Source organism: Equus caballus, chromosome 8, assembly GCF_041296265.1.
Source record: "Equus caballus isolate H_3958 breed thoroughbred chromosome 8, TB-T2T, whole genome shotgun sequence".
NCBI lineage: Eukaryota > Metazoa > Chordata > Mammalia > Perissodactyla > Equidae > Equus > Equus caballus.
The window spans coordinates 73,947,936-73,974,342 of NC_091691.1; the positions used below are offsets into that span (position 1 = coordinate 73,947,936).

Here is a 26,407-nt window from a genome sequence, read left to right on the forward strand (position 1 = left end):
TGTTTTCCCAGGTTGTTATTAAGGTAGAGATAGAGTTAGGGCTACCTCTGCCATTAGAACAGAAGGAGAAAGCTGGCAGCAGACAAAGAGAGGAGACCACTCACTGGACTAGGGAGCCCCTTCGTTATGGTTTTGAAAGACAAACAGAGGGATGGTTCCAGGAAAGGCACCGGAAACGGTGAAAACTTTCAGAAAGACATGGGAAAAGACTGACCACCCACGAGATCGGGCACCAGTACCTGGGGAGAGGATCCTGAAGGGGAGGTGAGTCATATGGCTTCCAAACCCTTCTCCGTGGGAGAGCCAGCAACGAGGACAGGAGAGAGGCAGGGGCTCTTTGCCCCCTGGAGTGCAGAAGGACCGACCTAATAAGACTTAGGAAGAATTTCTAAAGTAGCCAGCACTCACAATCTAGGTAGAAAAGTCATCTTATGTGGAGATTTTTAAGAAAGAAAGGAACTGCCTTTCTCTGATGGCGCCAGTTGCATGCAATCTATCAAGAGTCAGAAGCGTACAAGAATATACAAGGATGGAGAAAGGATAGTCTCCTCAATAAGTGGTGCTGGGAAAACTGGATAGCCACATGGAAAAGAATTAATTTGGACCCTTATCTTACACCATATACAAAACTCAACTCAAGATGGATTACGGACTTAAATGGAAGACCTGACACTGCAAAACTCCTAGAAGAAAACATAGAGGAAAAGCTTCATGACACTGGTCTTGGCAATGATTTCACAGGCATGACACCAACAGCACAGGCAACAAAAACTAAAACAAGCAAGTGGGACTACATCAAACTAAAAAGTTTCTCCACAGCAAAGGAAACAATCAACAGAGTGAAAAGGCAGCATACGGAATGGGAGAAAATATTTGTAAACCATATATCTGATAAGGGGTTAATATTCAAAATATATAAAGAACTCCAACAACCCAATAACAAAAGAATGAATAAGCCAATTAAAAACGGACTGAAGATTTAAATACACATTTCTCAAAAGAAAACATACAAATAGCCCCCCCAAAATACTATTTGTTACTAATTATCAGGGAAATGACAATTAAAACCGCAATGAGTTATCACCTTATGCCTGTCAAGATGGTTACTATCAGAAAAACAAAAGCTAAGTGTTTGTGAGGATGTGGAGAAACTGGAACCCATGGACATAGTTGGTGGGAATGCAAAATAGTGCAGCTGCTATGGAAAACAGTATGAAAGTTCCTCAGAAAATTAAAAATAGAACTACCATATGACCCAGCAACCCCACTTCTGGGTACATATCCAAATAACTGAAATCAGGATTTGAAAAGACATCAGCACTCCCATGTTCATTGCAGCACTATTCACAATAGCCAAGAGGTGGAAAAAACCTAAATCTCCGTTGACAGAAAAAGGGATTTTTAAAAAGTAGTATATATACATAATGGAATACTATTCAGCCTTAAAAAGAAGGAAATTCTCCAATATGCAAAAATCTAGATGGTCCTTGAGGACATTACACTTAGTGAAATAAGCCAGTCACAGAAAGACGAGTACAGCATGATTCCACTTATATGAGCGATCCAAAATAGTCAAATTTTTAAAATCAGTAACTGGATTGGTGGTTACCAGGAGCCGGGGAGAGGAGGAAATGGGGAGTCATTAACCAACAGGTATGAAGTTTCAGTTTAGTAAGATTAATAAGCTCTAGAGGTCTGTTGTACAACACGTACCTATAGTCAACAATAATGTAGTGAATGTATTAACATATTAAAACTTGTTAAGAGGACAGATCACATATTAAATGTTCTTCCCACAACAAAATAAAACAATAAAGGGGAATTCTTAAAAATGATTTTTTAGAAAAGAGAGAGCTAGATGCATGACCAGGATTTCCTTGGAAAGTTCTGGAGAATCTCCCAGGCTCCCTGGGGAGGAATGTGGGTGAACCACGCCCTGCCTTGCTTTCTTACCAGTGTCATCTTGCGTGCCAAAGAGCGTGATGAAGACGTTGGCATCTGTGCCCGCATTCTTCTTGTCCCCGGTCTTTATGGTCACCGAGAATGTGGTAGATTTATCTGCCAGAAGAGGATTGGGGCGAAGTAAGTGGTAGATTGCTCCTCCCGTGAACGGAGGATAGAACAACCATACAGAGCACGTGTCTATGTTCATGTTGACCATTTCTGTGATTCGCTTTACTTGCAGCATGGGTTGTTGTGCAGTTGCCTTTAGTCTGGAAACTTTCTGAAGGCAGAGATGAGGTCTCCCCCATCTCCAGCTCACACAGGAAGTCCTCAATCAATAAAGTTATAGGATGCTTAGGGGGGACTAGGGGTGACTGTGCGGGTCAGAGGCTCCTCCAGGAGCCCTGATCTGACTCTTCCAGGTTGGGAAGAGTTTTAGGGAGGTGCGTTTCCAGGAAGGGAGCACAAGCATCATAGAACTCGAAAGTTCATTCTTTCCCTTGACAAAAAGAGGGCCCAGCCCCATGGCCAAGTGGTTAAAGTTCTGAGTGCTCTGCTGCAGCAGCCCAGGTTTGCAGGTTTGGATCCCAGGCACAGACCTACTCCACTCACCAGCCACACTGTGGTGGTGTCCCACATACAATATAGAGGAAGATTCGCACAGATGTTAGCTCAGGGACAATCTTCCTCAAGCAAAAAAGGAGGAGGACTGGCAACAGATGTTAGCTCAGGGCGAATGAGCTTCCTCAGCAAAAAAAAAAAGTATTAAGAGCAGATAATGTGCCTGGAGGGGAGGATACAAGACTAAGTCAGAACCAGCTACAACTATTCTATTCTATTCTATTCTATTCTATTCTATTCTATTCTATTCTATTCTATTCTATTCTATTCTACTTTATTCCATTCCATTCCATTCCAGACAACAACTCCATGCTAAGCCATGTACTTTATACCCAGTCTATGCTAGACCTGTGGGAATATGCCCCCTCACCTCCCCATTCTTGCCATGGAGGAATGAGACAGCAGTATAGATAGAATGCCAGAGGAGGAAGCGCCCAGAGCTCACGGAGGAGGGCGTGAAGGTGGAGGCCTAGGATGGGGGAGAGGCAGAGGGGGGGACACTGGAAGGAAGAAATCAGCCCTTAGTTTAGGAAACCTTTCTGCTCCAGGGCCAGGCTGTCGAGGGGGTTGCTGTCACCACCTCCCCCACCCTCCTCGTCCTCGCTCGGTGGCAGCACATAGGACTCATCCACTGGCAACAGCTCCCTGGATAGCTGGCCATCATCCTCCTCCACCGCCAGCCAGCGTTGGCACGGAAAGTAGTACCTGTGGGAATGAGGAAAGGTGGAAATGTCTCCTTGGGACGGTCTCATGAAGGAGCAGTCATGGGCCATGAAATGAGAGGCCCTGGTGGGGCTCAAACCCTCCCCTGCCCAAGCCCCGGCCCTCATAGCATTGCCCTCCGATTCTACCCAGCCTGGGCATCACCCCACGAGAGTCCCTTTCCTAGAGGAGACAACAAACAGGGGGACATGGTCTTCAGATAGCCCACTGAAAATGGCTACGTGGTGGTGTCTGGAGCATATCAGACCCTCAATCAGGGTCATACTGGAGGTGTCTGGAAGAAGAGGGGCGTCTGGGGACTGTTCTAGTCTTTTCTGGCATTAATCTGTCAGCCAGATCTACTTTAACAAAGAGTGTTGTAGGTGTTCAATACCTAAGTGTGGAACTAATGGATTTTAACGTCAAGTTTCTGGAAGGTACAAAGAGTGTGACTAAGTGGGCTGCACAGGAGACAGCCGGGGCCATCGAGGGAAGGGAGATCCAAGTGACTCCTGGCTCTCCCACTTAGCATAGTCATGCAACCTTGAATAAATTTCTTTACCTCTCTGAGTTCGCATTGCCAGATTTAGCCAATAAAATCACAGGTCTTCCAGTTAAATTTAATATTAGATAAGCAATGAATACTGCTTTAGTGTAAGTGTGGCCTCTCCAGTATTTGGGATATATTTATACTAAAACGTTATTTGTTGCTTATCTGAAATTCAAATTTAATTGGCTATGTTTTATCTGGCAACCCTATTCTGTACTTCAGTTTACTGTTCTGTAAAGTGAGGATAATATTGCCTGTTTTATAGGTTGTTGTAAAAGTTACATTAGTTAAACATTTAAAGTGCTTATAAAAATGCCTGGCTCTCAGTAAGAATTTGCTGACTCTATTGTTGCTATTACTATCTGTATTTCCCGTTCTTTCTCCTCAGCGCATGCCTGGGAACTCCGTAGGCTGTGGGCTGGACTATTCCCCTTGGACCCCAAGCTCCCAGAACAACTCAGAGAGTCTGAGACCACAGCCCATCTCTAAACCGGGGCATTCCACCCGGTGTGTGCCCCTCCCCTATGGCTGTCCAGATGCATAAGATGCATTCAGGGACTGGTCAAAGTCCGGAGGTGGGAGCAGTGTAGCCTGAGGGTCTCTTCTCTGTCTGAGCCCCACATTCTCCTGCAGTCCTCAGTGACTCCCAAGGTCGACATGTTAGAGGAGCAGAACCAGAGAGCGCTACCTCAGCCCGTGGGCTCGGACGGGGTGCGGAGCTGGCAATTTTTTACTGCAGGACGTGGACCTAAAGGTTGAGAGGAACTCAACCTAGGACAACATGGACTAAATTGTGAATAAATTAGTGTTTAAATGAAAAATGAACATTGTTCTACTTCTCAGCCTTTAAATGTATGAATGGGAAAGTTAAACTTTTATTCAACCAAATAACTTATGAATAATAGGCTTTAGCTCTAAATTATGGCCAATTAAGGGAAAGAGACAGAAATAAAGGAGTAGGGTTGAGGCAGAGGCAGAGACAATGAGTGTGTGGGAAGTCGGAGAACAAGGACAGAGGGAGAGAGACGCACGAAGAAAGATCCACGGAGACTTACATCGGGGCACGGAAACAGCCAGAAAGACAAAAAGGGGGAGCCGCAAGCCCTCTCACGCCCGCGAAGAGTGCATGCGCGCAGGGAATCGGGCAGGCTTTCCTGGAGCGCCAGCCTCTCTGTCCCTGAGATTCCAGAACTGCGACATTGAAGTCCATCAGCTCGCACACAGCTGCGGCATGCGCGCATCCAGCTCCCTGCTGGGGAGAACCAGAGCGGGCGCCAGGACTGGTCTGAGTGCTGGGCGCTAGCCTCGGTCCTCGAGGCGCCAAGAGGCACTCACAGAAGGTTGGGCTACTGACCCCTGCCTCTTCATCCCACAGAAAGAAATCCTGCTCAAGCAGGTCTCAGGGTCCTGGGCAGGGGAGTAGGCAGGAATATTTAAGGAGCAAAGGAGGAGAGAGGCGTGCAGTTGTTCTGACCAGATGTGTTTGCCCCTCTGCTTAAACAGGGGCAATGGGAGGAAGGAGCCAGGACTTGGGGGAGCTGGAGGTTTAAAGGGAACGTTGAAACAAAGCTTGGGACTGCTACAAGTACACGTTTCACTTGGAAGTAAGAATTGAATGAGCAGACTGCAAAATTGGATGTTGTAAACTGTACTTAGTTTTGAACGGACTTTCCCACTTTGTGCATGGACTAAAGGCTGGACCACATCAGGTCTAAGTCACCTGGTGATGCTGGTAGAGTGTGTGGCAGCAACAGCACGGGTCTGGAACTCAGGAACTTTGGGTTTGTGTCCCTACTCTTCCCCTAAAGTGCTGCGTGGCCCCTAGGCCCCAAGTCTCCTCACCAAGAAGGCTGGGTAAAGTCATCTGTAAGGTTTTTTCTGTCTCAACGTTCTGTGACCCCCAAGATCCCTGGAGGAGTGAGGGGTTCCAGAGAACTCCTTGCTGGGTGAAACTTAAGGGGGAAAGTTCTGATAATGTTTTTGTTCAACCCTCCCTGGAAGGCCCACGTAACATGTTTGCCCAATGTAATGGAATTCAAGGATAGCATCTGTCTTCAATGATTCTGGATCTTAGGGGACCCCCCCCCCCCCACAAGCCATCAGTCAGAGCAGGAATCTATGTCTTGGGGCTGAGAACAGAGGTGGAGAAAGCATAGAGTGTCAGACTGAATGTGGACAGACCTCAGGATGCCAAATACATTCCTAACTTGTGTGGCATTTGCCTCTTTCTCTTTGAAAGTGAGAGCATTCTATTATATTGCAGATCAGAAATGCAGCTAGAGTATTAAAAGAGAAAGGAAGACGGGGCAAAGCCTCATTTAATCAACAAGTCAATGGATGTGGAAGGGGTGAGAAAGCAGCAGAGCCAATGAGCAGATGACTCAACAAAGATGTACTAATTCCAGACCGTATACCCCCAAATATCCCACCATTTCTGCCATGTGTTCTGAAACCCCAACATTAGAGGCTTAGAGTTTTGGTTATTGAAGGACGTAGAGTTTTTAAGTCCCTTGATGATGTATTTAGAATCTCTTGGCTATAAGGGATCTTTAAGAGCAAGTGCATGGCCAGTCACATCTCTTTCCAATACAAGGATGACCATGGAAGCATCCATTGATGAAAAGCCTCCATCACTCTGGGTTCCTGAGTGATCATATTGAGCAAAGTCCCCTGATGCCCAGCATTGGACGTGTAGTATGAGCAAGAAATAAGCTTCTGTTGTGTTAGGCCACTGACTTTGTAGGGCTGTTTGTTACTTAGCAGAACCTAGCCTATTCTGACAGATACAACTTGAGACATCAATATGGCAAATATTCTCAAATAAATGGTCACTGAAGTGATGAAAGTGGAAGAAGTTGCCCAGGAAGTGTATATTTAATTATCTGTCTCCCCTGCCAGGCAAACCATAAGCCCATGAGCTCAGGGTCTCCTTGCTCATTGCTATGTCCACAGTCCCTGGCATACATAGGTATCCATAAATATCAACAGAATTGAAAGGCGTTGTCTCCTCTCCAGGTGAAACATCCTCATTTCCTCCTTCAAAATTCCTACAATAACACCTACGCTTCTTAACGAGCCATCATTCCTTATTGAAGATGCACTTTTTTGCCCCTAACATTCCCCCTAGAATGTGGAGACTAAAGCCAAACCAGGAATTGTCTGAGCAGAGCAGAGGAGAGCAGAGAGGACCAGCATCTCCTCATTCTAAACATGATGTATCTGTCAACATGAAAATCTATCTGACAATTTTTTAAACTGTCATCTTTTCAGAGTGGCCAAGGGGTGGTCCTCTCAGGCTAGAGGAGGCAGGATAAACTGCAAACCACCATTAAAAAGGCTTTTCTGCATCATCTTGATCACCTCCTGCCAGTTTGGGACTCCTGTAAAGGACCCCAAGTACTCTCTACTTGAAAAAAAAGTATTCTCTTTCTTGGTGATTAAATTGCAGATCAATAAACCTTCTGTGCCACCTTCCCACCCCTCATCCCCTTCTCCTGGTGTTTCCAGCTCAGGCTTAGCTGCTCTACAGAGCAGTCTTGGAGGCCACAAGGGCTGGGAGTGGTCCTGCTGAGAGTGCTATCCATCTCCAGACATCATAGCTCCTGGACCACTCTAAGCGCTCCCTGGGTGACCTTAAAGTGGGTGGCAGGGCCTCCAGGGTGTCACATGCTCTCCCAAGCCCATCTTCTCAGGACAGCATCTCCCATAGGTGCCTGACCCCTGCTGGAATCTCCCTACTCCTTCCCTCTGTCTTCCTCTCTCCTTCTCTCTGTCTTGCCTCTCAGCCTCCGGAAGTCCTTCCCATGAAATCCAGCCAGTCACGAGCTTGGATATGTTCTCAAGTGACTTGGATAGGTAAAGTAACTTTCCCAAGGCCACAGAAGCCTGAGCAGAGACCTACCTGGAGGAAACATGAACCGTTGGGGGAGGAAGTGCCAGGGAGAGGGAACAGCAGATGCAAAGGCCTTGAGGTGGGACCATGTCTGTTGGGTTCAAGGAATAGCATGGAGTGAGCAAGAGGGAGACCAGGAGTAAGCGATAAGGAAGGGGCGGGGGGCAGGCCACTGGAAGTGCTCTGGCTTTACTCTGAGTGAAACTGGAGCCTTTGCAGGTTGTTGAGCAGAGGAGGGACACCACCTTGAGGTCTGGACTGCTGTAGACAGTAGGAGGGCCCGGGTGAAGCAGAGGGATGAGTGAGGAGGCTTTGACCAGGGGCTGGGGAAGATGGGGAGACAGAGTCTGACTCGCTTTCCTGAAAAAAGAACCAGCCAGTGGATTAGGAGTGGAGCATGAGAGGCAGAGAGGAGTCGAGGACGTCCAGCTTGCTCGAGGCAGGTGACTGGGCCAGGGCAGTCCAGGGAGAAGTCCGAGTTCGCTTATCCTTTTGGCTGCCAAGGCCTTATTCCTGAGCTAATAAAGGTTCTGGAAGGGCCCAAGCACTGTTGGGAAGGTGGCATCTCTCAGACAGAGAAAGAGAGAGAGAGAGGAGATTCACTGCTCTGATTGTTTCCTCTGAACGTCTGTAATTTTGCCTATCTCCCGGAGCAGGTTTCGCTCAGAGTCACTCTCGGCTTGTAAATGGTTGGAGCCAGCTCATCACAGAGCCCTTAACTGCTGCTTCAACAAAGACGTGTAAATGCACAACACCAAAAGAAAGGAAGAGGAGGAGGTGAGGGAGCAAGGAGTGGAGGAAGGAAGGAAAAAGGGAAAGGGAGTGGAAGAAGAGAGACGAGTAACTAGAAGATTCCATTCACAAGAGTAATAAAAATAAAAAATACTTGGGCATAAACTTAACAAGAATGTGTAGCAGCAATGTGTAGAAAATTGTAAACATTACTGAGATACCTAAAGGAACACTTGGATAAATGGAAATATGTACCTAGAGGGTAGCACTTAATGTTCTAAACATGCAATTCTCCACGCATACATTTAATGGCATAACAATCAACATTCCAATAAGATATTTTTTTAAATCACTTAATGTCTTGAGTTGCAAAGGTAAGAATAGCTAATATTTTTAAAGAATAATGAAAGAGGACAAGTACTGACAGATATTAAAATAGATTATAAAGCTACAATAATTTAAAAATTGTTGGGCTGGCCCAGAAATGCCAAATCGATGGAACGGAGTTAACTGACCCTAACCGAGCTGCAAGGGGAAGCTAGGAATGTTCACAGTGTGTGGTTGTCCTCACGTTTTTTGCAGTATTTTATCCTTTTCAAGCTTAAATGCCTTAGATTCTCAGAGCACCTTGAGAGAAGTAAGTTGGTCAGGCATCATTAAGCCCATTTATCAGAAGAGCAAATGAAAGCTCATGAAGGTGGAGCAACTTGTGCAGGGCGTCCTGGTGAATTTTTAGCAGCGGATCTACCCCAGGTCAGGACCCTGGTTCCAGCCATGGGGTACGCCGTCACAATGACCTCACGGAAATCCATGACATCAGGCTGTGTGTGAGCTGTGCCTCAGTCTCCCCATCTGGAGCAATCTTTTGGGTTGGTGGGGCAGGGTGGAGGTGGGAGACGGGGTGAGCCCCCAAGAAGGGGGCATGCTCCAAGAGACACCAGGCTGCAGGCCAAGAACTTGTCTGATTAACCAATATTTATTTGCTGGGTGCTCACCACATTCCAGGCACTGGCAGGCCCTCAGCAGCTGCGCGACCTACTCAGGATCTTGCCTGCTTCCCTCTCTGCCTCCTTTGGCCCCTCCCCACCATATCTCAGGGCCTTCTTTCATGTCTACTCTCCTTTGGCTCCTTTTGCCCAAGAGGCAATGTGGTCTCATGGTGGAAACACATCAGATTTATCATTGATGGTCTGGGGTTCTGGGTCTGGGTCTGGCTCTGGCACAGTTTGGCTCTGGGGCTGCGGCTTCACCTCCCAGGGGCGTGGTTCCTCCAGCTGTCAGGAGGGCAATACCCATTTCCCCACCTAGCTCACGATGGTCGCTGTGAATCTCGAGGAGGGGCCAGCAAAACTGACCCACCACCTGCTTATGTACATCCCACAAGCTACGCATGGATTTTACATTTTTAAACGGCTGAAAAAAATCTAAAGAATAATAATATTCTGTGACCTGTGAAAGTTACATGAAATTCAAGTTTCAGCGTCCATAAATAACGTTTTGTTGGAACACAGCCACATCCATTCATTTAGATATCACCTGTGGCTGCTTTCCTGCTGCAAAGGCAAAGTAGAGTAGTCAAGACAGAGACCAAATGGCCTCCAAAGCCACAAATATTTCCTATATGGCCTTTATGGAAAAGGTTTGCCTACCCCTGGTCTAGAACATTGAAACAATGTACTGGAAGTCGCTTTACACATGGAAAGACTCATGGGTGACAGTCTAGACATGGAGACTGGGTCAGTGAAGGTCTGGCAGGGACGGAAAACCCGACTTTCTGAATTGCCCGACCTCGGTGACTGGATTGGACGTTTTTACCAGACTGTCACCTGACAGGGCAAGTGGCTCCAGGGAGCTTCCCAATGAGGGAGAAGGGAGGTGAGCAATGCCCACCCAGCCACCTACATGGGCCAAACCCACTCTGACCATGGCAGACATCACAGCCACCCCCACCTCAGCCCTCTTTCCAGGACTATCTTAGCGGTAGGCATGGCCTTCCCTCCCTCCCATCCAGCTGCACTCACGTGATCTCGTTGTTCATGTCGGTGATGTCTATCCTATCCAGGAACCAGCCTGGTCTGTTGCCCGAGTTGTCATGGCGAATCCGAATCTTGGTCAGGGCCCCCAGGTCAATGGCGTAGATGGTGAAGGTATCTGTCTAGGAAGGACCAGGGTAGCACTCAGAGGGATGGCAGCCCTCCCCAGCTCGCCATCAGCTTCACCCTCCCTGAAGCCAGCAAGTGTAAGACCCAAACTATCAAGGTCAGGGTGGGGGTGTGTGGGCAGAATGGGAAATGCAGTCAGTTGTCTGGTGTTTGGTCTAAGCTACTGTTTTTTAACCTGCCTCCGCTAGGGGGTCTTCTCACTCTCACTGTGAAGGGGGGGTGGACTGGGAGGGCCAAGGTGACCAAGAGAGAGGGTCAGAGAAGACAAGTTGGCTGGATGCCCACATTTGTGTTGTGTGGTGTGTATGTATGTGTGTGTGTACAGCCTAATGCTTGGGTGTCTGCTGAGACCCTGTGCTGCGTGTGCATAATCTCCTTCACCCACAACCTGCCATGAGCCAATGCGTAGATTCTCCACATATTTTCCACATTTGCGTCCCCTCCACCTTGCTCTTTCTTGCTCTTTCTCTATTTTTTTCTGAATCATTTGAAAGTAAATAGCAGACACCATGATCCTTCACCCCTAAATTCTATAGCATAGATTTCCTACCAATAGGCACATCTCATATAATTACAGTATCATTACCAAATTCAGGAAAGTTGACATTGACACAATATTATTATCTAACATAGAGTCCATATTCAAATTTCATCAATTGTACCAGTTCTCTCCTCTATAGCAATTTTCTTCCAATCCAGGATCATAGTGGCTATAAATTTTAAAGGAAAGTACTGAAACACAGAAATAAACCCTGATCCTCGAGTCATGGGAAGGGAGTGTCGAAAGAAAAAGCAGGAGGCCTCTGAAATAAACCAAGCCACAAGCCCAGAAGTATTTTAATGGATTTAGTTTATTTCTTTTCTTCCTCTGTGTTGATGAGGGAACCTGGCTTTGGGATGGGGGCAGGAATGCGAAAGGTGAGATAGGGGAAGTCTTCTGGCGAGAGGCTATGTAAAATCTCAAAGGACAGAGGGGACAGCTGTATTTTCCGTGCTTTTCGCACCACACCCAGAAGAGGGAGATGAGTGCATTTCTTTGAATGCTCGAAAGCCTTCGTGGTTCCCACTGCCTCAGGGTGCTTCTCAGCCTATCTTTCAAGGCTCTCATGCCTCCCCATCCCCTAAACTGGTCTCATCAAGCTTCCCAGAGGCAGCACCCACCACGGCTCAGCATTAACCACAGTGCAGCAGGAAGACTCCCTGTCCTTGAACGTCCTTCCACATCTCCACCTCCACATCTTTGTCAAGTGGTCCTGTCTTCAGCAAACACTTCTCACTGTCATCTTTAGACATCTATACCATACTCATCCGCCAAGGCGCAGGTTACATCTTTCCTCCCCAAGTTTTCCCCAAAGCGCCATCTTATGGTGAGCACTTCCTCCTTGAACCTCTGCTCCACTCAGCACCTGAGCGTCTGCTACCAATACTATGATACTGTCTCTGGTTAGTTCCTGTGGGCTCCACAGTGCTGGAGCCCGACCTGTGCCTTCCTTATATGCTCGCAACAAATTGCTGGTGCTTACAGAGAAGATACTTCCATTATACCTGATGGAATTGGACAAAGCACACTGCGGGACACACAGAAGATGCTGGGCTGGGTGGGGCTGCCCTGGAGATCACCAGAGGCTTCCTGTCCTCCATCTGACTGCCCACCACCCACCCAAGGGCCAGAGCCCGCACTCTACCTGCCCCTGCTCAAACTTGTTGGACTTGTCCGACTTCTTCAGAGGCCGCTCGCCCGTGTCCCCGTACTCCTCGCCATAGATGGTCAGGTAGACATTGGCATCAGTGCCGGCCTTGGGCACGTTCCCTGTGATCACTTGGACCTCATAGGTGTTGGCTGGGGACACAGAAAGATGCGGCATTGAGGACACCTGGGCCTTGGGGTGGACCTGAGGCTCAGCCTCTCAGATCCAACCAGACTGTGGGAGCAGGAAGGACCTATGAACACATCCACATCTATCCTAACCGGAACTGAACCCTCCTCCCTACCCAAGACTTTCCTTTTCCATGAAGCCAAGAGGCTGAGAGTCATGGCAAAATTCACCCTCAGGAACCCTCCTACCTTATATCCCCAATGTTGAGTTATAGTGAGTTTTATCAGAGCTCCTCCTAAGGTCGTCAGTTCCTCCCAAGAGCCTCAGGACAAGGGCAATGCTAAACCAAGAGAACTATCCATGGTGGCATTTCAGACACAGGTCAGGAGAGCTATCTGGGAACCATGATGGGTGCCCACCTATGGGGCCTCCACATGAGAGGAGAGCTGGGCACCCTCCCCGTTCACTGAGCCCCCTCAGGGGACTGTCCGACCCCTCCTCAGGCTTACGCTCAGGACCCGACCGGCCGGCCGGCACCAGCTCCACAACAAGTTCATTGTCCTCCTTGCCCCGGGCCAGCCAGCGGTGGGCTTCGAACTTGTACTCCTCAATCACCTCCTGCATCCCCGGCCCGAACTCCTCCTCTTCCTCCTCCTCCTCCTCCGTTTCCTCCTCCTCCTCTTCGGACGAGGACTCTTCCGAAGAGGACTCCTCCTCCTCCTCCCCTTCATCCTCCTCGTCACTGCCTTTCTTCTTCTTCTTCTTCTTCCTCTGCAGCTTGGCCTTCAGCCGCTCCTTCTTGAGCAGCTGCCGCAGTTTGTCTTTCTCCTTCTTCCTCCGAGCCTCCTCCTCCGGTGTGAGGTCCACCTCCCGCACCACCAGGTGCCGCAGCCACACCGTGTCCACGAACCAGCTGGGCCCGAAGCCTTCGCCCGTGTGCCCAAGCCGGATCTTGAAGATCTCACCCACATCTGCCGCCTCCAGCTGTGCAAATCACAGGGCAGTGGCTGGGGCAGCCCTCAGTGTCCTCCCTGCCTCCCCTGCGGGACCAGGCACGGGGCTGCAGGATGGAGAGGCTCGGGGCTCCCAAGCTCGGACGCTCCCACCGGCTCCCTCTCTCCTACACACCCAGTCCAGTTTCTCGGCTGGTGTTCCAGGAACTCTTGCTGGTACCTCCCTCCACCCAAACTTATTTCCATCTAAACCTCTGTGATGGTCAAGCTGGTCTTCCTGTTTCTCTCTCACACACACACGCACACACGCACACACGCATCACACTCATTCCTATTACTCCTGTTTCCACATCTTTGTTCATGCAGTTCCCTCGCCAAGAATGCCTTTATCCCTCCTCTGCCGCTAACTAAAACCTATTCATTCAGATTCCTCAGCTTTATTATTAGGATTTTTTTTTTAGGTTGTGCTTTTCTGTGTTCTCTTTCCGAAATTTTTTCAGCATTAATCACACATCGTTTTTGTAATAAACCAAAAAATAGTATTATTTTTCCAAAACAGAAATCTCTCTCATGCCCCCAGACCTCTCCCCCAGCACATGGCCTCCTTCCTTCCCGAGAGCTCCGAGGAGCCCAGAGCTTAGCCGTGGTCCTGGCCTGTCCTGAACGCCCTCTTTGTCCTCATGAGCTCATCTCTGCCCTACTCACATGGGAATTCCTAAGGGCAGGGATCAATCGTACTCGTGTCTCCCCCTCATGGACCTAGCACACGGCTGCCTCAAGTTCGTGGGTTTAGCTTTTCTTCAGAGGATCAAGTCCTCGGCCTTTGGTCTATTCCTCTATTCTGAGCCTCACAGTGAGGTGCAGAGCTCAGGGGAGGGCTCGAGTGGGGTCCCTGCTGGTCGGGCCACTCTTAGGGCTTCCTCGTGCTGATGGGCCCTTTCTGGGTGTTTGACACATCTCAACACCAGTCCCACCATTTCTCCCACTTGTGTGACAGGGAAACTGAGGCCCAAGGCTGTCCCACAAGATGCTCACTGGCCCATCATTGGAGTCCAGACCTAGACAAGAACTCAGGTCTTCTGACTCTGTTCATGAAGCTACGATGCAGCCAAAAACCACCTTTGTGAGAAAATTATCAGCCAAAGTGGAGCCCAGGACCCCCAGGAAAGGGGAATTTATTCTTCTCAGCTACTTAGGGGATATGCTCTGGATCTGGGAAGTCCCTACTTCAGCACATTTAGATCTCCTCTCCAGCATTTTCCAGGTCACAGCATCCCTGCCATCAACCTGTCCAGGGAGGCCCGCTTGCTGTCCCCTTTCCCCCCATCTGTCTACCCAGCATCCACTACCACATCTAGCCATGCAGTCGGTTGGCATTGAGAAGATGCCCTCCTCTGTTGCATGTTCCATGACTGCTCACAATTTCCTAAGTACTTTCCCTGACATTGACTATTTTGATCCTTCCAGGGACGGTGAAGTAGGCCTGGCAGGTACTATAAAGCTACACTTGAACTGATAAAGAAGCCGAGGCAGAGAGGTGAAATGCTAGGGCCTCTGCCTCCCTAGCAGTCATGAGGGAGCTGGACTCAGTGAGACCCCCCACAGTGCTAATGTTCCATAGCCCTGTGATCCCGGCCCTACTCTGAGGATCTTCTCTGAGAGCACTGGCTTACAACTCTTTGCTGAGGGCCAAGCTGCTTGTGACACACAAACACACACACAGCACCCAGCCTGAACATTCTCCTGGCACACACATATCTTCAGACACACATGCACACACACACACGTACTTGTGTCCCTTAGAGAACATTCATGTGTCCCGCAAGGGGCATCACCTTTGCATCCTGCTCTCCCACCAACAACATGCTCACATTCTCATCTCTTTTTCTCCTCTGCTCACAGGGAAGTGTGGAGCACTCAGCACACAGCCCGGAGACCCCCAAGCCCCCCTGTATCCTGCCTGGAAAGCACAGCCCTGCCCTTGGGCCAAGGGAGCTGTAGAATCAGAGGCCACAAGGCTGGGAGTGGATGTGGTAACCAGGGGCCTAGTGCGGAGCCTTATCTTGCTAAATTAGGATCATCTACTCCAGCAGTTCTCAGAATTGGCAGCATATTAGCTCACTGGTAGAGCTTTTAGAAGCATACCTGAAAACACATCCCACCATAGAGGTTCTGGTTTAACTGATCCAGGTATGGACCAGGCAGCACTTTTTCATAAAGCTCCCCAGGCAATTCTAATGAGAAGCCAGGGATGAGAACCACTGATCTAGTCCGATCCCTCATTTTCAGGCTTCCACTGGGCCCTCTGTTGGCACCCCCACTGTTTCACCCACACACACCTGGAACATGTCCTTGGAGGCCCGGTCAAAAACTTTTGAGCGGCTGGAGAGGAAGAGCACTTCTGTCTTGCCTTCCTCACCATAGATCTGCATGTAGACTCTGGCAGTGGTGCCTGCGCCGCCCACATCCCCCGTCCAGATCTCAACCTCGTAGTGGACCACTGGGCAGGCCCGTGGGGGAGAAATGGGAAATTTAGAAATAGTAACAATAGCAATGGTAGCAACAAAACAAACATTTCCCGCACCTGTACCATGTGTCTGGTGCTTCATGGGCATTATCTCATCTAATCCTCTCATCAACATCATGTAGGTACCATCATTCTCACTTTGCAGGTTGACAGACTGAGGCTTAGAGGAGTTGAGTAGGTGGTGGAAATGGCAAACCCAAGCAATCAGACTCCAAGGCCCAGTCATCCGCTGAGCCACATGTGTCCTCTGGAACCAGGAGTGAGGAGTAGTCAGTACAACAGCTGACACTCTCTGTTGAGTGCCTACCCCTGGGCAGACACCAGGGGGCAAAAAGAAGTAAAGTCTGTGTTTGTTTCTTTTCCTTATTTTCACTAAGGGACAAAGGGTTGAAATTATAATTTTCATTTAAATATGTGCCCCTGTCAGATGACATCGGCAGATACATCTATAAGAGAGAGTTGTCTGTATGGTGAAGTAATACTTTATCAGGCTACTGGAGGGTAGAAATGTGTTACAAGTATGCACCACCAGAGGGCACTTCCCACTGGAGAGCAAAATGTCTTCCAGAACTGTGGGACCACATTTTTTCAAAGTGACTCATACAAGACTTGCCCTCTCAGTAATGCTATAAGGCAATATCACGATTTTTTTTTTCAAGTTAAGACTATGATTTTCAACAAAATGGAGGATCTTCCATTACTATAGCAATGTGAGAAATTGAGGGTTGCAAACTAGAGGACCGGCTGACAGCCTGAAGAAGTTGAACTAGAGATACCAAGCTCAGCTGGCAGCAGGGGTAGGCTAGTACATGGACAACAGGGGGATTCAGTAAAAGCTGGCATTCTGGATGGAGAGAACCTCCAACCCCATTCCCTCCCTCGGTTCTCAGAACAGCAGGCAGCCAGGATTATACAAAATTAGGATAGATAAAAATGAGCATTCAGAGAGCAAGAACCAGCTATTGGAAATTAACATGTGATAGCTGAAATGAAATATTCCACAGCAAGGATAAAGTCAAGGACAGCTCTCAAGAACAAAAAGGAAATTTCCCAAGAACAAAACGACAAATGACAGTGAAAAGATAAGAAAACTGGAGGAAGCCCAACATCTAATTCAAAGTTCAGTTCTAGTGAGAACAGAAAACAGGGAGTTGGAAATTATCAAAGAAATAATACAAGAAAATGTCCCTGGAACTAAAAAGTGCTTCTAAGATTGAAGGAGCACACAAGTTGCCAGAACAATGGATGAAAGTAAAATCACAAAGGCAGTGAGGACATCATGAAATTTCAGAATGCCAGGGATAAAAATAGGATCCCATAAGTATAAAATCAACATACATAAATCAGTAGCATTTCTATACACTAACAATGAACCAACAGAAAAAGAACTCAAGAACTCAATCCCATTCACAATCGCAACGAAAAGAATAAAATACCTTGGGATAAACTTAACCAAGGAAGTGAAGGATCTATACAATGAAAACTACAAGACTTTCTTGAAAGAAATTGACGATGACATAAAGAGATGGAAAGACATTCCATGCACATGGATTGGAAGAATAAACATAGTTAAAATGTCCATACTACCTAAAGCAATCTACAGATTCAACACTATCCCAATCAGAATCCCAGGAACATTCTTCACAGAAATTGGACAAAGAATCCTAAAATTCATATGGGGCAACAAAAGACCGAGAATTGCTAAAGCAATCCTGAGCAAGAAAAACAAAGCTGGCTGAATCACAATCCCCAATTTCAAAACATACTACAAAGCTACAGTGATCAAAACAGCATGGTACTGGTACAAAAACAGGTCCACAGATCAATGGAACAGAATTGAAAGCCCAGAGATAAAACCACACATCTATGGACAGCTAATCTTTGACAAAGGAGCAGAGGGCTTACAATGGAGAAAAGAAAGTCTCTTCAACAAATGGTGCTGGGAAAACTGGACAGCCACATGCAAAAGATTGAAAATTGACCATTCTTTTTCACCACACACCAAAATAAACTCAAAATGGATCAAAGACCTAAAGATTAGGCCTGAAACAATAAGTCTTCTAGAAGAGAATATAGGCAGTACACTCTTTGACATCAGTTTCAAGAGAATCTTTTCGAACACTATAACTCCTCAGTTGAGGGAAACAATAGAAAGAATAAACAAATGGGACTTCATCAGACTAAAGAGCTTCTTCAAGGCAAGGGAAAACAAGATTGAAACAAAAAAACAGCTCACTGATTGGGAAAAAATATTTACAAGCCACTTATCCGACAAAGGGTTAATCTCCATAATATACAAAGAACTCACATGGCTTAACAACAAAAAAACAAACAACCCGATCAAAAAATGGGCAGAGGACATGAACAGACATTTCTCAAAAGAAGATATAAATATGGCCAATAGACACATGAAAAGATGTTCATCATTGCTAATCATCAGGGAAATGCAAATCAAAACTACACTAAGATATCACCTTACACCCGTTAGATTGGCAAAAACATCCAAAACCAAGAGCGACAAATGTTGGAGAGGTTGTGGAGAAAAAGGAACCCTCATACACTGTTGGTGGGAGTGCAAACTGGTACAGCCACTATGGAAAACAGTATGGAGATTCCTCAAAAAGTTAAAAATAGAAATACTCTATGACCCAGCCATCCCATTACTGGGTATCTATCCTAACAACCTGAAATCAGAAATCCCAAGAGTTCCTTGCACCCCTATGTTCATCGCAGCATTATTTACAATAGCCAAGACGTGGAACCAACCTACATGCCCAGAAACTGATGATTGGATAAAGAAGATGTGGTATATATACACAATGGAATACTACTCAGCCATAAAAAAAGACAAAATTGGCCCATTCGCAGCAACATGGATGGACCTCGAGGGTATTATGTTAAGCGAAATAAGCCAGTCAGAGAAAGACGAACTCTATATGACTCCACTCATAGGTGGAAGTTAACATATTGACAAGGAGATCTGATCGGTGGTTACCAGGGAAAAGGGGGGGGTGGGGGAGGGCACAAAGGGGGAAGAGGTGTACCCACAACATGACTAACAATAATGTACAACTGAAATCTCACAAGGTTGTAATCTATCATAACATTAATAAAAAAAAAAAATAGGATCCCATAAGCTCTCAGAGAGAAAAATACCCAAAGAGTTAAATAGCAGAATGACAGCAGACTTCTTAACTGCAACACTGGGAGCTGGAATATGGTAGAATAATTCCTTCTGAACTCTAAGGGAAAATGAGTTTTAACTCAGAATTCTATAATAAGCCAAACTATTGGCCAACTGTGAGAGTGGACTAAAGACACTTACAGACATGCAAGGTCTCCACATTTCTCTTCCATCCACCTGTTCTCAGGAAGCTCCCAGTGGAGAATGTGTTCTACTAAAATAAGGGAATAAACTAAAGAAGAGGAAGACATGACATCTAGGAAAGAGGAAATCCAACCCAGGAGAAAGAAGAAAGGAGTTTCCAAAGAGATGGTAAAAAGGAAGTTCCAAAGGACAGCCTCATGGCAGCATAGAAAGCAGGAAGACAGAGGTTCCTAAAGGAATGTCCTGAGCAGGGAGTGGGGAGAAGGAGACAGAGAGGAAACCAACAGAACTCCTGTTGGGCTTGAATATATGAAAAGGATTTTAGTTCCTTTGGAGATATGGGCATAAGGCGGGGTTTATGGGCCAAATTGTGTCCTCCTCAATTGATATGTTGAAACCCTAACCCATAGTATCTCAGAATGTGACTGTATTTGGAGATAGGGCTGTTAAAGAGGTGATGAAGGTAAAATGAGGCCATTAGGTGGGTCCCAGCCCAATATGACCAGTATCCTCATAAGAAGAGAGTAAGACATAGACATGCACATGCACAGAGGAGAGACCAGGTGAGGACACGACGAGAAGCGTACATCTTCAAGCCAAGGAGAGAGGTCTGAGAAGAAACCCAACCTGTCGACACCTTGATCTTGGACTTCCAGTCTCCGGAACTGTGAAAGAATAAAACTTTGTTGTTTAAGCCCCCAGTCTGTGGTATTTCATTAGGGCAGCCCTAGCAAACTCATACTGATGGGTGGGTATATAGATGGATATATAGAAAACTACACAAACAAAAAGATGAGGCTATTAGGAACTCCAGAAAAAAAAGTTGTACAAAAGCTGAAATGTAATTATCATACAGTAGTTGTCTCAGCAGTGAATAATATTTACATGGTCATAATAATGTAAAAATTGAATATCGTAATTTTATCAAATGCTGGAAGGAGGGGAACTGTGTGTGTGTGTGTGTGTGTGTGTGCACGCAGACACCCATCCATGTGCACATGTGAAAAGGGCGAAATCCTCCTCTTCTATAATAGAAAGTCAATAGTTAAGGCCTAGGACTGAAAAATCAACAAATTGGTAAGCATATTATTGAAAATATGGAAATAAATTTCAGAGAAAAAGCTAGAGCAATTAAAAATTTGTTACCTCTGAAGAAGGGGGATGAGGGAGGAGGAGGAGGTAGGTAAGGAAACTACTGTGTTTTTATCTGCGTCTTGTTAACTGGTGCATATATTACTCTGGTGGAAATGTTTTAATTTATAAAAAGAGGGAAAGAGTTGATTCTTCACACTGGCAGGTGCCATTACAAAGCACGTAAATGGGACACCGCCTTCAAGGAACTTGAGGAGAGAAAATGCACACATGGAAAGACACAGGAGTTCTGGAAGAGGAAGAGGTGTGTTGGATGGGGTTCTTTCCAGGGAAGCTTCCTGTGGATGTGAGCCTTGACAGCTGCTTTCAGGGGAGGTGCAGAAACGCAGAGGTGAGGGAAGTCACATTCTCTGTGCCTGGTGTTGATCCTGCTGTCCTCCTGACCCTTTAGATGGCCTCTTGTCTCTCCGACCCCTACCATAATCTAGGGCTCTCACGTCATGTGCAATGGGCAGCCAGATCATTTTGAACTTCACCTCCACTCAGAGATGTCGCCACCCTGTCCATAAAGGTCCCTCACCCCGACACCATTCCTAACCCTTTATCCTGCTTCCTTTTCTTCATAGTTCTTGTGTATTCTTTGTTTGTCTCCCCTGGTGGAATGTAAATCCATGAGGACAAGGATTGGTTCTGTTTTGCCCACAGCCGCCTCTACAAAGCCTAGGGCAGTGCTGGCACAGAGAAACATTCAATATGTACTTATTGAATAAATGAATGAATAAACAGCTTTATCTCCCTAGACAGTTTTCCCAGGGGAAGACACAGACTTTGTCTCAAACTCCTCTTGTACACAGGACTGAGAAGGTACATTTCTTAGGAAAACGATTTGCTGCCTTTAACCCAGGAAAAATGTGTCTCAGCCATTGAGTCCTCAGTCTCCCCATCTGTAAAATGAGCCCTTCTTCCCTCCCAGAACCATGATGCCAGAGACAATTGAAAGCCCTCCTTGGAGATAAGACCCAGGTCACCCCATAGTCCCTCCTCCTTCCCCACTACCCCATCCCGCAGGGGAAACAATGCTGATGGTCCCAGCACCATACATTTCTGGATCTCCATGACCTCGCTGGGATACAACTCCACCTCCAGGCGCCCATCGGCCTGGTTCTTGTCCAGCCAGCGGTTGGCAGGGAAGGTGTACTGCTTGCCTTGGCGGGGCACTCGGATCTGGACACTGCCCAGGAACCAACTGGCGTGCATGCCCGTGCTGTCGTGCCCGATCACCAGCCGGTTGATCTGGAAGGAAACCCAGAGAGCAGGTGAGCAAGGAGCCGGTGCTTGGGAACCTCCATACTCCCATCCCTACCCCCAAACACTGGCGCAACCTGCTCTCCTCAACCCAGTCTCATCTCCCCCAGGAGCGGGGAAGGCTCAGCAGTCAGAGGCTGGGTACCAGTCCTCTCCATCATCAGCCAGCTCTTCTGCCCAGAGCCTCTGTTCTCTCTTTAGTCCAACTCACCTGCGGGGAAGTTGTGAGAAGCACGAGGGGGAACAGGTGTGGCATGAACTTTGAAAGCTCCAATATGTACTTAATATTGTTAGGTGGTGTACTTAATGTGTACTTAATAATAATGGGGTGGCTGCACAAGGAAGCAAACGTTCAAAATGTTAACCATCTGCTTCTGGTAGCCATGGTATTGATCTGGCTTTGTTTTGTTTTAAACAATACACTATTGTGAGTATTTCTGCATTTCTTCTTTGACATACCCATCCTTTAGGCGACAGAATATGTGGAGCTCTGTGGTTCTGTGCCCAATTCCTCCCCTCCCTCTTGCACCTGGAGAACAATTTTTCTCTTTCCAACAACACTGGATAGTCCAATTGCTTTGCTATTTCACATTTTAACATCTTTGCCCAGAGGCAACATGGGTGACCTCATACATGGTCATGTTACCATCCTTATATGTACTTGGCTTTTCAATATTCAAATTGCTTTTATGGTTTTTTTTGAGATGCTATAAACAGGGCAGTTCCAACATCAGACAGAATTATCAGATGGCCTTCAAGATCCCTTCCAGCCCCCCAGGTTCCCTCTGTGATGGTTTGGAAGAGTGACGCTAGCCGAGTGTGGTGCCAAAAGGCCAGATTTAGAAAACCACCTGTGCGAGCCCTGCCCTCACTCTCATGAGTACTGTGCTAAGTGTCTTTTTGCAGCTGGTAACAGAAACACCGCCATAGCCTAGTGCATGTAGCCCGGTCCCCGGAACTGTGGAAGGAAACCAGCTACGTTTACAAATACAGCTGGAGAGCCTTTTGGGTGTGTGCTAAGGGACATGGGAGAACTTCATCTTTCTGTGGTGCTGGGACTGGGATGGCCCTAGGGAGTGACCGGCTGAATGAGTAAAGATGGGGACAGGTGTCTTCTACCTGATATGACAGGAAGCTCCTTGAGGGCAGGGACTGTCTTTCAATTCCACACCACCTAGCACCTGACATGGAGCTGTTGTTCTATGAGTAACAGCCAGGGTTTAACGAGCGCTTCCTACATGCGCATGTGTGTGTTACTAACAGAGTTAACGCTAACAGCAATCCCGTTAGGATCCCTGGTTGTTATGAATGACAAAACGGAGGCAAAGGGAGGTTAAGAAATGCACACACAGCAGGTAAGTGGACACGTGGGACCTAAGACTCAGGCAGTCGGCAGCCAGAGTCCTCGCTCCCAACCTCTTGGCCACACTGCCTGTTGAGGGGGTTCCAGAAACTCAAGGAAGGCCCCAAATGCCCCCATCCTGCCCTCAGATGTCTCATTTATCTGCTGGCTGCTCCCAGAAACCCTTAGTACAGGGAATAGAATTTCACTTTACAATTATTAATTCAGCTCCAAATGTAAATACATTTTGATCAAGGAAAAACTTGACTTAAGCTCATTATCTTTGAGATGTAAATGACTGACATGTGCTCTCTCACCAGAGTGCTTTTTGGTGGGGCACCTGAAATAGGATGAGGCTCCCGGAGAGCGGAAGGGGCCAGGAAAGGTGAGGCTGCAGCCGGGGAGCTTGTTACTGTCTCAATTTCCACAAGCCAAGCCCTGAGAGAGGAGGCGGTAACAAGAAGCCCAGCTCAGACATTTTTGGAAGTGTTTCCGACACTCAAGACCAGAGAGGGAGACCCATGCTTCTCCAGGCGAAGTGCTCAGACCACTTGCAGCACGGTCACCTGGAGTCTTGATAGAAAGAGAATCCTGAGTCCCATCTTCTAAGGCGGAATCTCTCTGTTGTAGCTCGGGAGTATGCACCGAAACAAGTTTCCTGGGCATAGTTCTGATGCACACTCAAATCCAAGTTTGGAATTGGGAAGTATTTTTGGCCCCTCTTTTCAGTTTTCCTTCTGCTCTTTTCTTTCCCTGCACACCCATGTCCCCTTCTCTGGTGTCTGGGACCCAGGTACACGGGTCCTGGATATGGAGGTAAAGGAAATGTTGGGACTACAGCCACTAAAATCATGCAATCCATAGCCAAAGAGACTCTGGGAGCTTAATCACTGTTCCCATAGCTTCAACTGTTCTAGGGCATCACTGAAAAACAACGTACCAAGTAGGCATTGTTTTCCCTTCACAATGGGTTCAACCCAGGTGTAGGGGAGTATGTGTGTGTGTGTGTGTGTGTGTGTGTTGTGTGTGAACCCATGTGTGGATATATGCATGGGGATGGGTGAGATGATGTTACGTGGTTTGGAAAGAAGACTTACAGTTCCAATGTTCAGGGTCTCGAGGGTGAACTCATCCACCCGGCCACGTTCAAAATAGTCTTTCAGGTTATTGTCAGAGACAAGAAGAATTTGCTTGATGGTGTCAGATTTATCCCCATAGAGCTTGATGTAGACTCTGGAATCCGTGCTGGCCCCAGAGACGTCCCCAGTCTTCAAGCTGATGTGATAGCGAAAGTCTGAGCAGTCCACGGCAGAAGGCAAGAAGAGAGTGGGTTAGTGCAGGCCCAGCAGGAAGAAGCGGGGAGGTAGAAGGCAGTCTGTAGCCCCAGGTGGGACACTAGGTGAGGGGTCAGCAACCCAACTCTTGCTCTAAGTAGCCCTGCGACTTGGGAGGTCTCCCCCCACTTCCGTGAAGTTCCCTCATCCCCAACATCAGAATCTAATACCTGCTCGGCCTGCCCCACAGGGCGTGAACGTGCTGAAATCATGCCATACTAAAGCGTAAAAAACTTAAAGGATCTACAGCAGCCACCTCATCCAATTTTTCATCTGATGGATGAGGAAATGGAGGCAAAGGGAGCATCAACCTTTGCAGACAGTGTTTAGCACATTCTGTACGCAGTATGATTGCTAACTATTCTGACCTCAGCTTTGTAAGTGAGGAATCTGAGCGCCAAAAGGTTGTATGTTTGGCTCCAGACGTCAACAGTTAAGAAGTAGCCATCCAGGAGTGAAAGCCTAATGTGGACCTAAAGCTCCCTATTCTTAAACAAGACACCATGCTGATGTCACTCCGTTTTATCACCCAGAAAGGTCTGTGTCATTTGTTCACAAGGGAGGATAAGAACATCTGGGGAAAGGTGAGTCCTTTGTAGCCAATGTTATTGCTTTTGTTACTCTTATCGGCAGGGGCCCATATGCGTCCAGAACCCCTCATCCAAAGAGACTGTGTGCACAGCGCAGACAGACAAAGAATTCCAGGTCCTCCCTCAGAGCCTCTTCCTCTCCACCCTCCCCAGCGCTGCCTCTGTGGAATGAAGTGAAGAGCACGTGCTTTCTCCAAGGGCTTGCTTCTGTGTAGCCGAGGGAGGGTACTTGTCTCACCAAGGGCACACCCATCACACCTGGTCATCACAACAACTTACTCTTCAGTGTCGCATTGCTGTCACTGGGCAGCAACTCTCGGACCAACTGCCCATCGTCTTTATCCTTGTCCAGCCACCTGGTGGGCAAACAGGGGGCCGTTAGCTCTTTGATTGGGGCAGGCTGACAACCAACCATCACACAATTCGTGCAGAGTCACCATGGAGGCCAGAGCTTTGAATTCTGCTAGGGAAAACAGTTCTACAAGAGCTCAGAACAAAGGATCCCCCTAGGGAGGGAGGACTGCCCTGTGGAGGTAATATTTGGCTGAGATTGGAAGGATGACAAGGAGTTAACCAGGAGAGGAGGGAGACACATTCCAGATGGAACAATATATGCTGAGATGAGTTGACCGAAGGCCAGTGTGGGTGGAATGCAGTGAGTGAAGCGTAGAGTGCTGGCAGATGTGGCTGGAGAGGTTGCAGGGTCACTTGATGTCGGACCTTGGCAGTCATGGTAGAAAGTTTGTCCTAAAAGCCATGAACATCTGTGTCACTGTTATCATCAAAAACAACCACCTCTTTTTCTAAGAGCCTACCATGCGCATGGCACTGTGCTGAGGGCTCTAGGGTGCAGAGAAGGTGGAGAAGATACACTAAGACCAATAAGACACAGCCCAGCCCTTAGAGAACCTACAGTCTGGTTAAGAAGATAGGACTGACTGGCCAAGGCACTGAAGACCAAGACAAAGAAGGATGCTGGACCAAAGTAAATGCAGCAGAAATTCAGAGAAATGAGAAAGGCTTGTGGTGAAGGTGCTTTGATCTGAGTCCTCAAGGATGAATGAGATTTGCCAACAAGGAGAAGCTGGGTCTGGACCCTGAAGGGCTGGCGTTTGATAGCTGTGATCCAACAATATGTCGGAGTGGGCTGTGGCCCCAGCTCTCTGTTGGTCATCCACCAGGGGGAAAGATATTGGATTGATTCATCTGAAAAGCACTGTCCCGACTGAGCATGGAGACCCAGCCTGAGAAATCAGACAGTGGTGGAAGCACGAGCTGTCCGGGCTCCAGTACTCAAGACGGTCTGTGATACAGGGTGATGACAGCAGAAGAAACACTCTGTATTCTCCAGGGCAACGGGGAAACCAAGACACTTCCCTCCTGACCAGAGTGTCTCTCCACTTGTCTCCATCTTGCTGCTTGTCTTTGCGTCCACCCTATTACACTCCCACGAGGAAGGCAATTCCCAGGCCATAGGACCTATCCAAGGAAGCCCAGGCACTGCCTCCTCACAGGT

At 47.5% G+C, this 26,407-nt stretch overlaps 1 protein-coding gene across 2 annotated transcripts in view; it reads right to left on the minus strand.

Annotated features, from left to right (window-relative positions):
- The window catches only part of LOXHD1 (lipoxygenase homology PLAT domains 1), a 168,601-nt gene that overhangs the window by 65,002 nt on the left and 77,192 nt on the right, over positions 1 to 26,407 (minus strand). For both annotated transcript variants that reach the window (XM_070275638.1, XM_070275637.1), the window contains exons 15-23: positions 25,171 to 25,247; positions 24,065 to 24,261; positions 21,421 to 21,613; positions 15,713 to 15,873; positions 12,930 to 13,404; positions 12,289 to 12,443; positions 10,463 to 10,596; positions 3,101 to 3,270; positions 1,954 to 2,058 (exon numbers count right to left, since the gene is read on the minus strand). In XM_070275638.1, the coding sequence (XP_070131739.1) occupies positions 1,954 to 2,058; positions 3,101 to 3,270; positions 10,463 to 10,596; positions 12,289 to 12,443; positions 12,930 to 13,404; positions 15,713 to 15,873; positions 21,421 to 21,613; positions 24,065 to 24,261; positions 25,171 to 25,247 (1,667 nt within the window). The remainder of the gene's footprint in view (positions 1 to 1,953; positions 2,059 to 3,100; positions 3,271 to 10,462; positions 10,597 to 12,288; positions 12,444 to 12,929; positions 13,405 to 15,712; positions 15,874 to 21,420; positions 21,614 to 24,064; positions 24,262 to 25,170; positions 25,248 to 26,407) is intronic.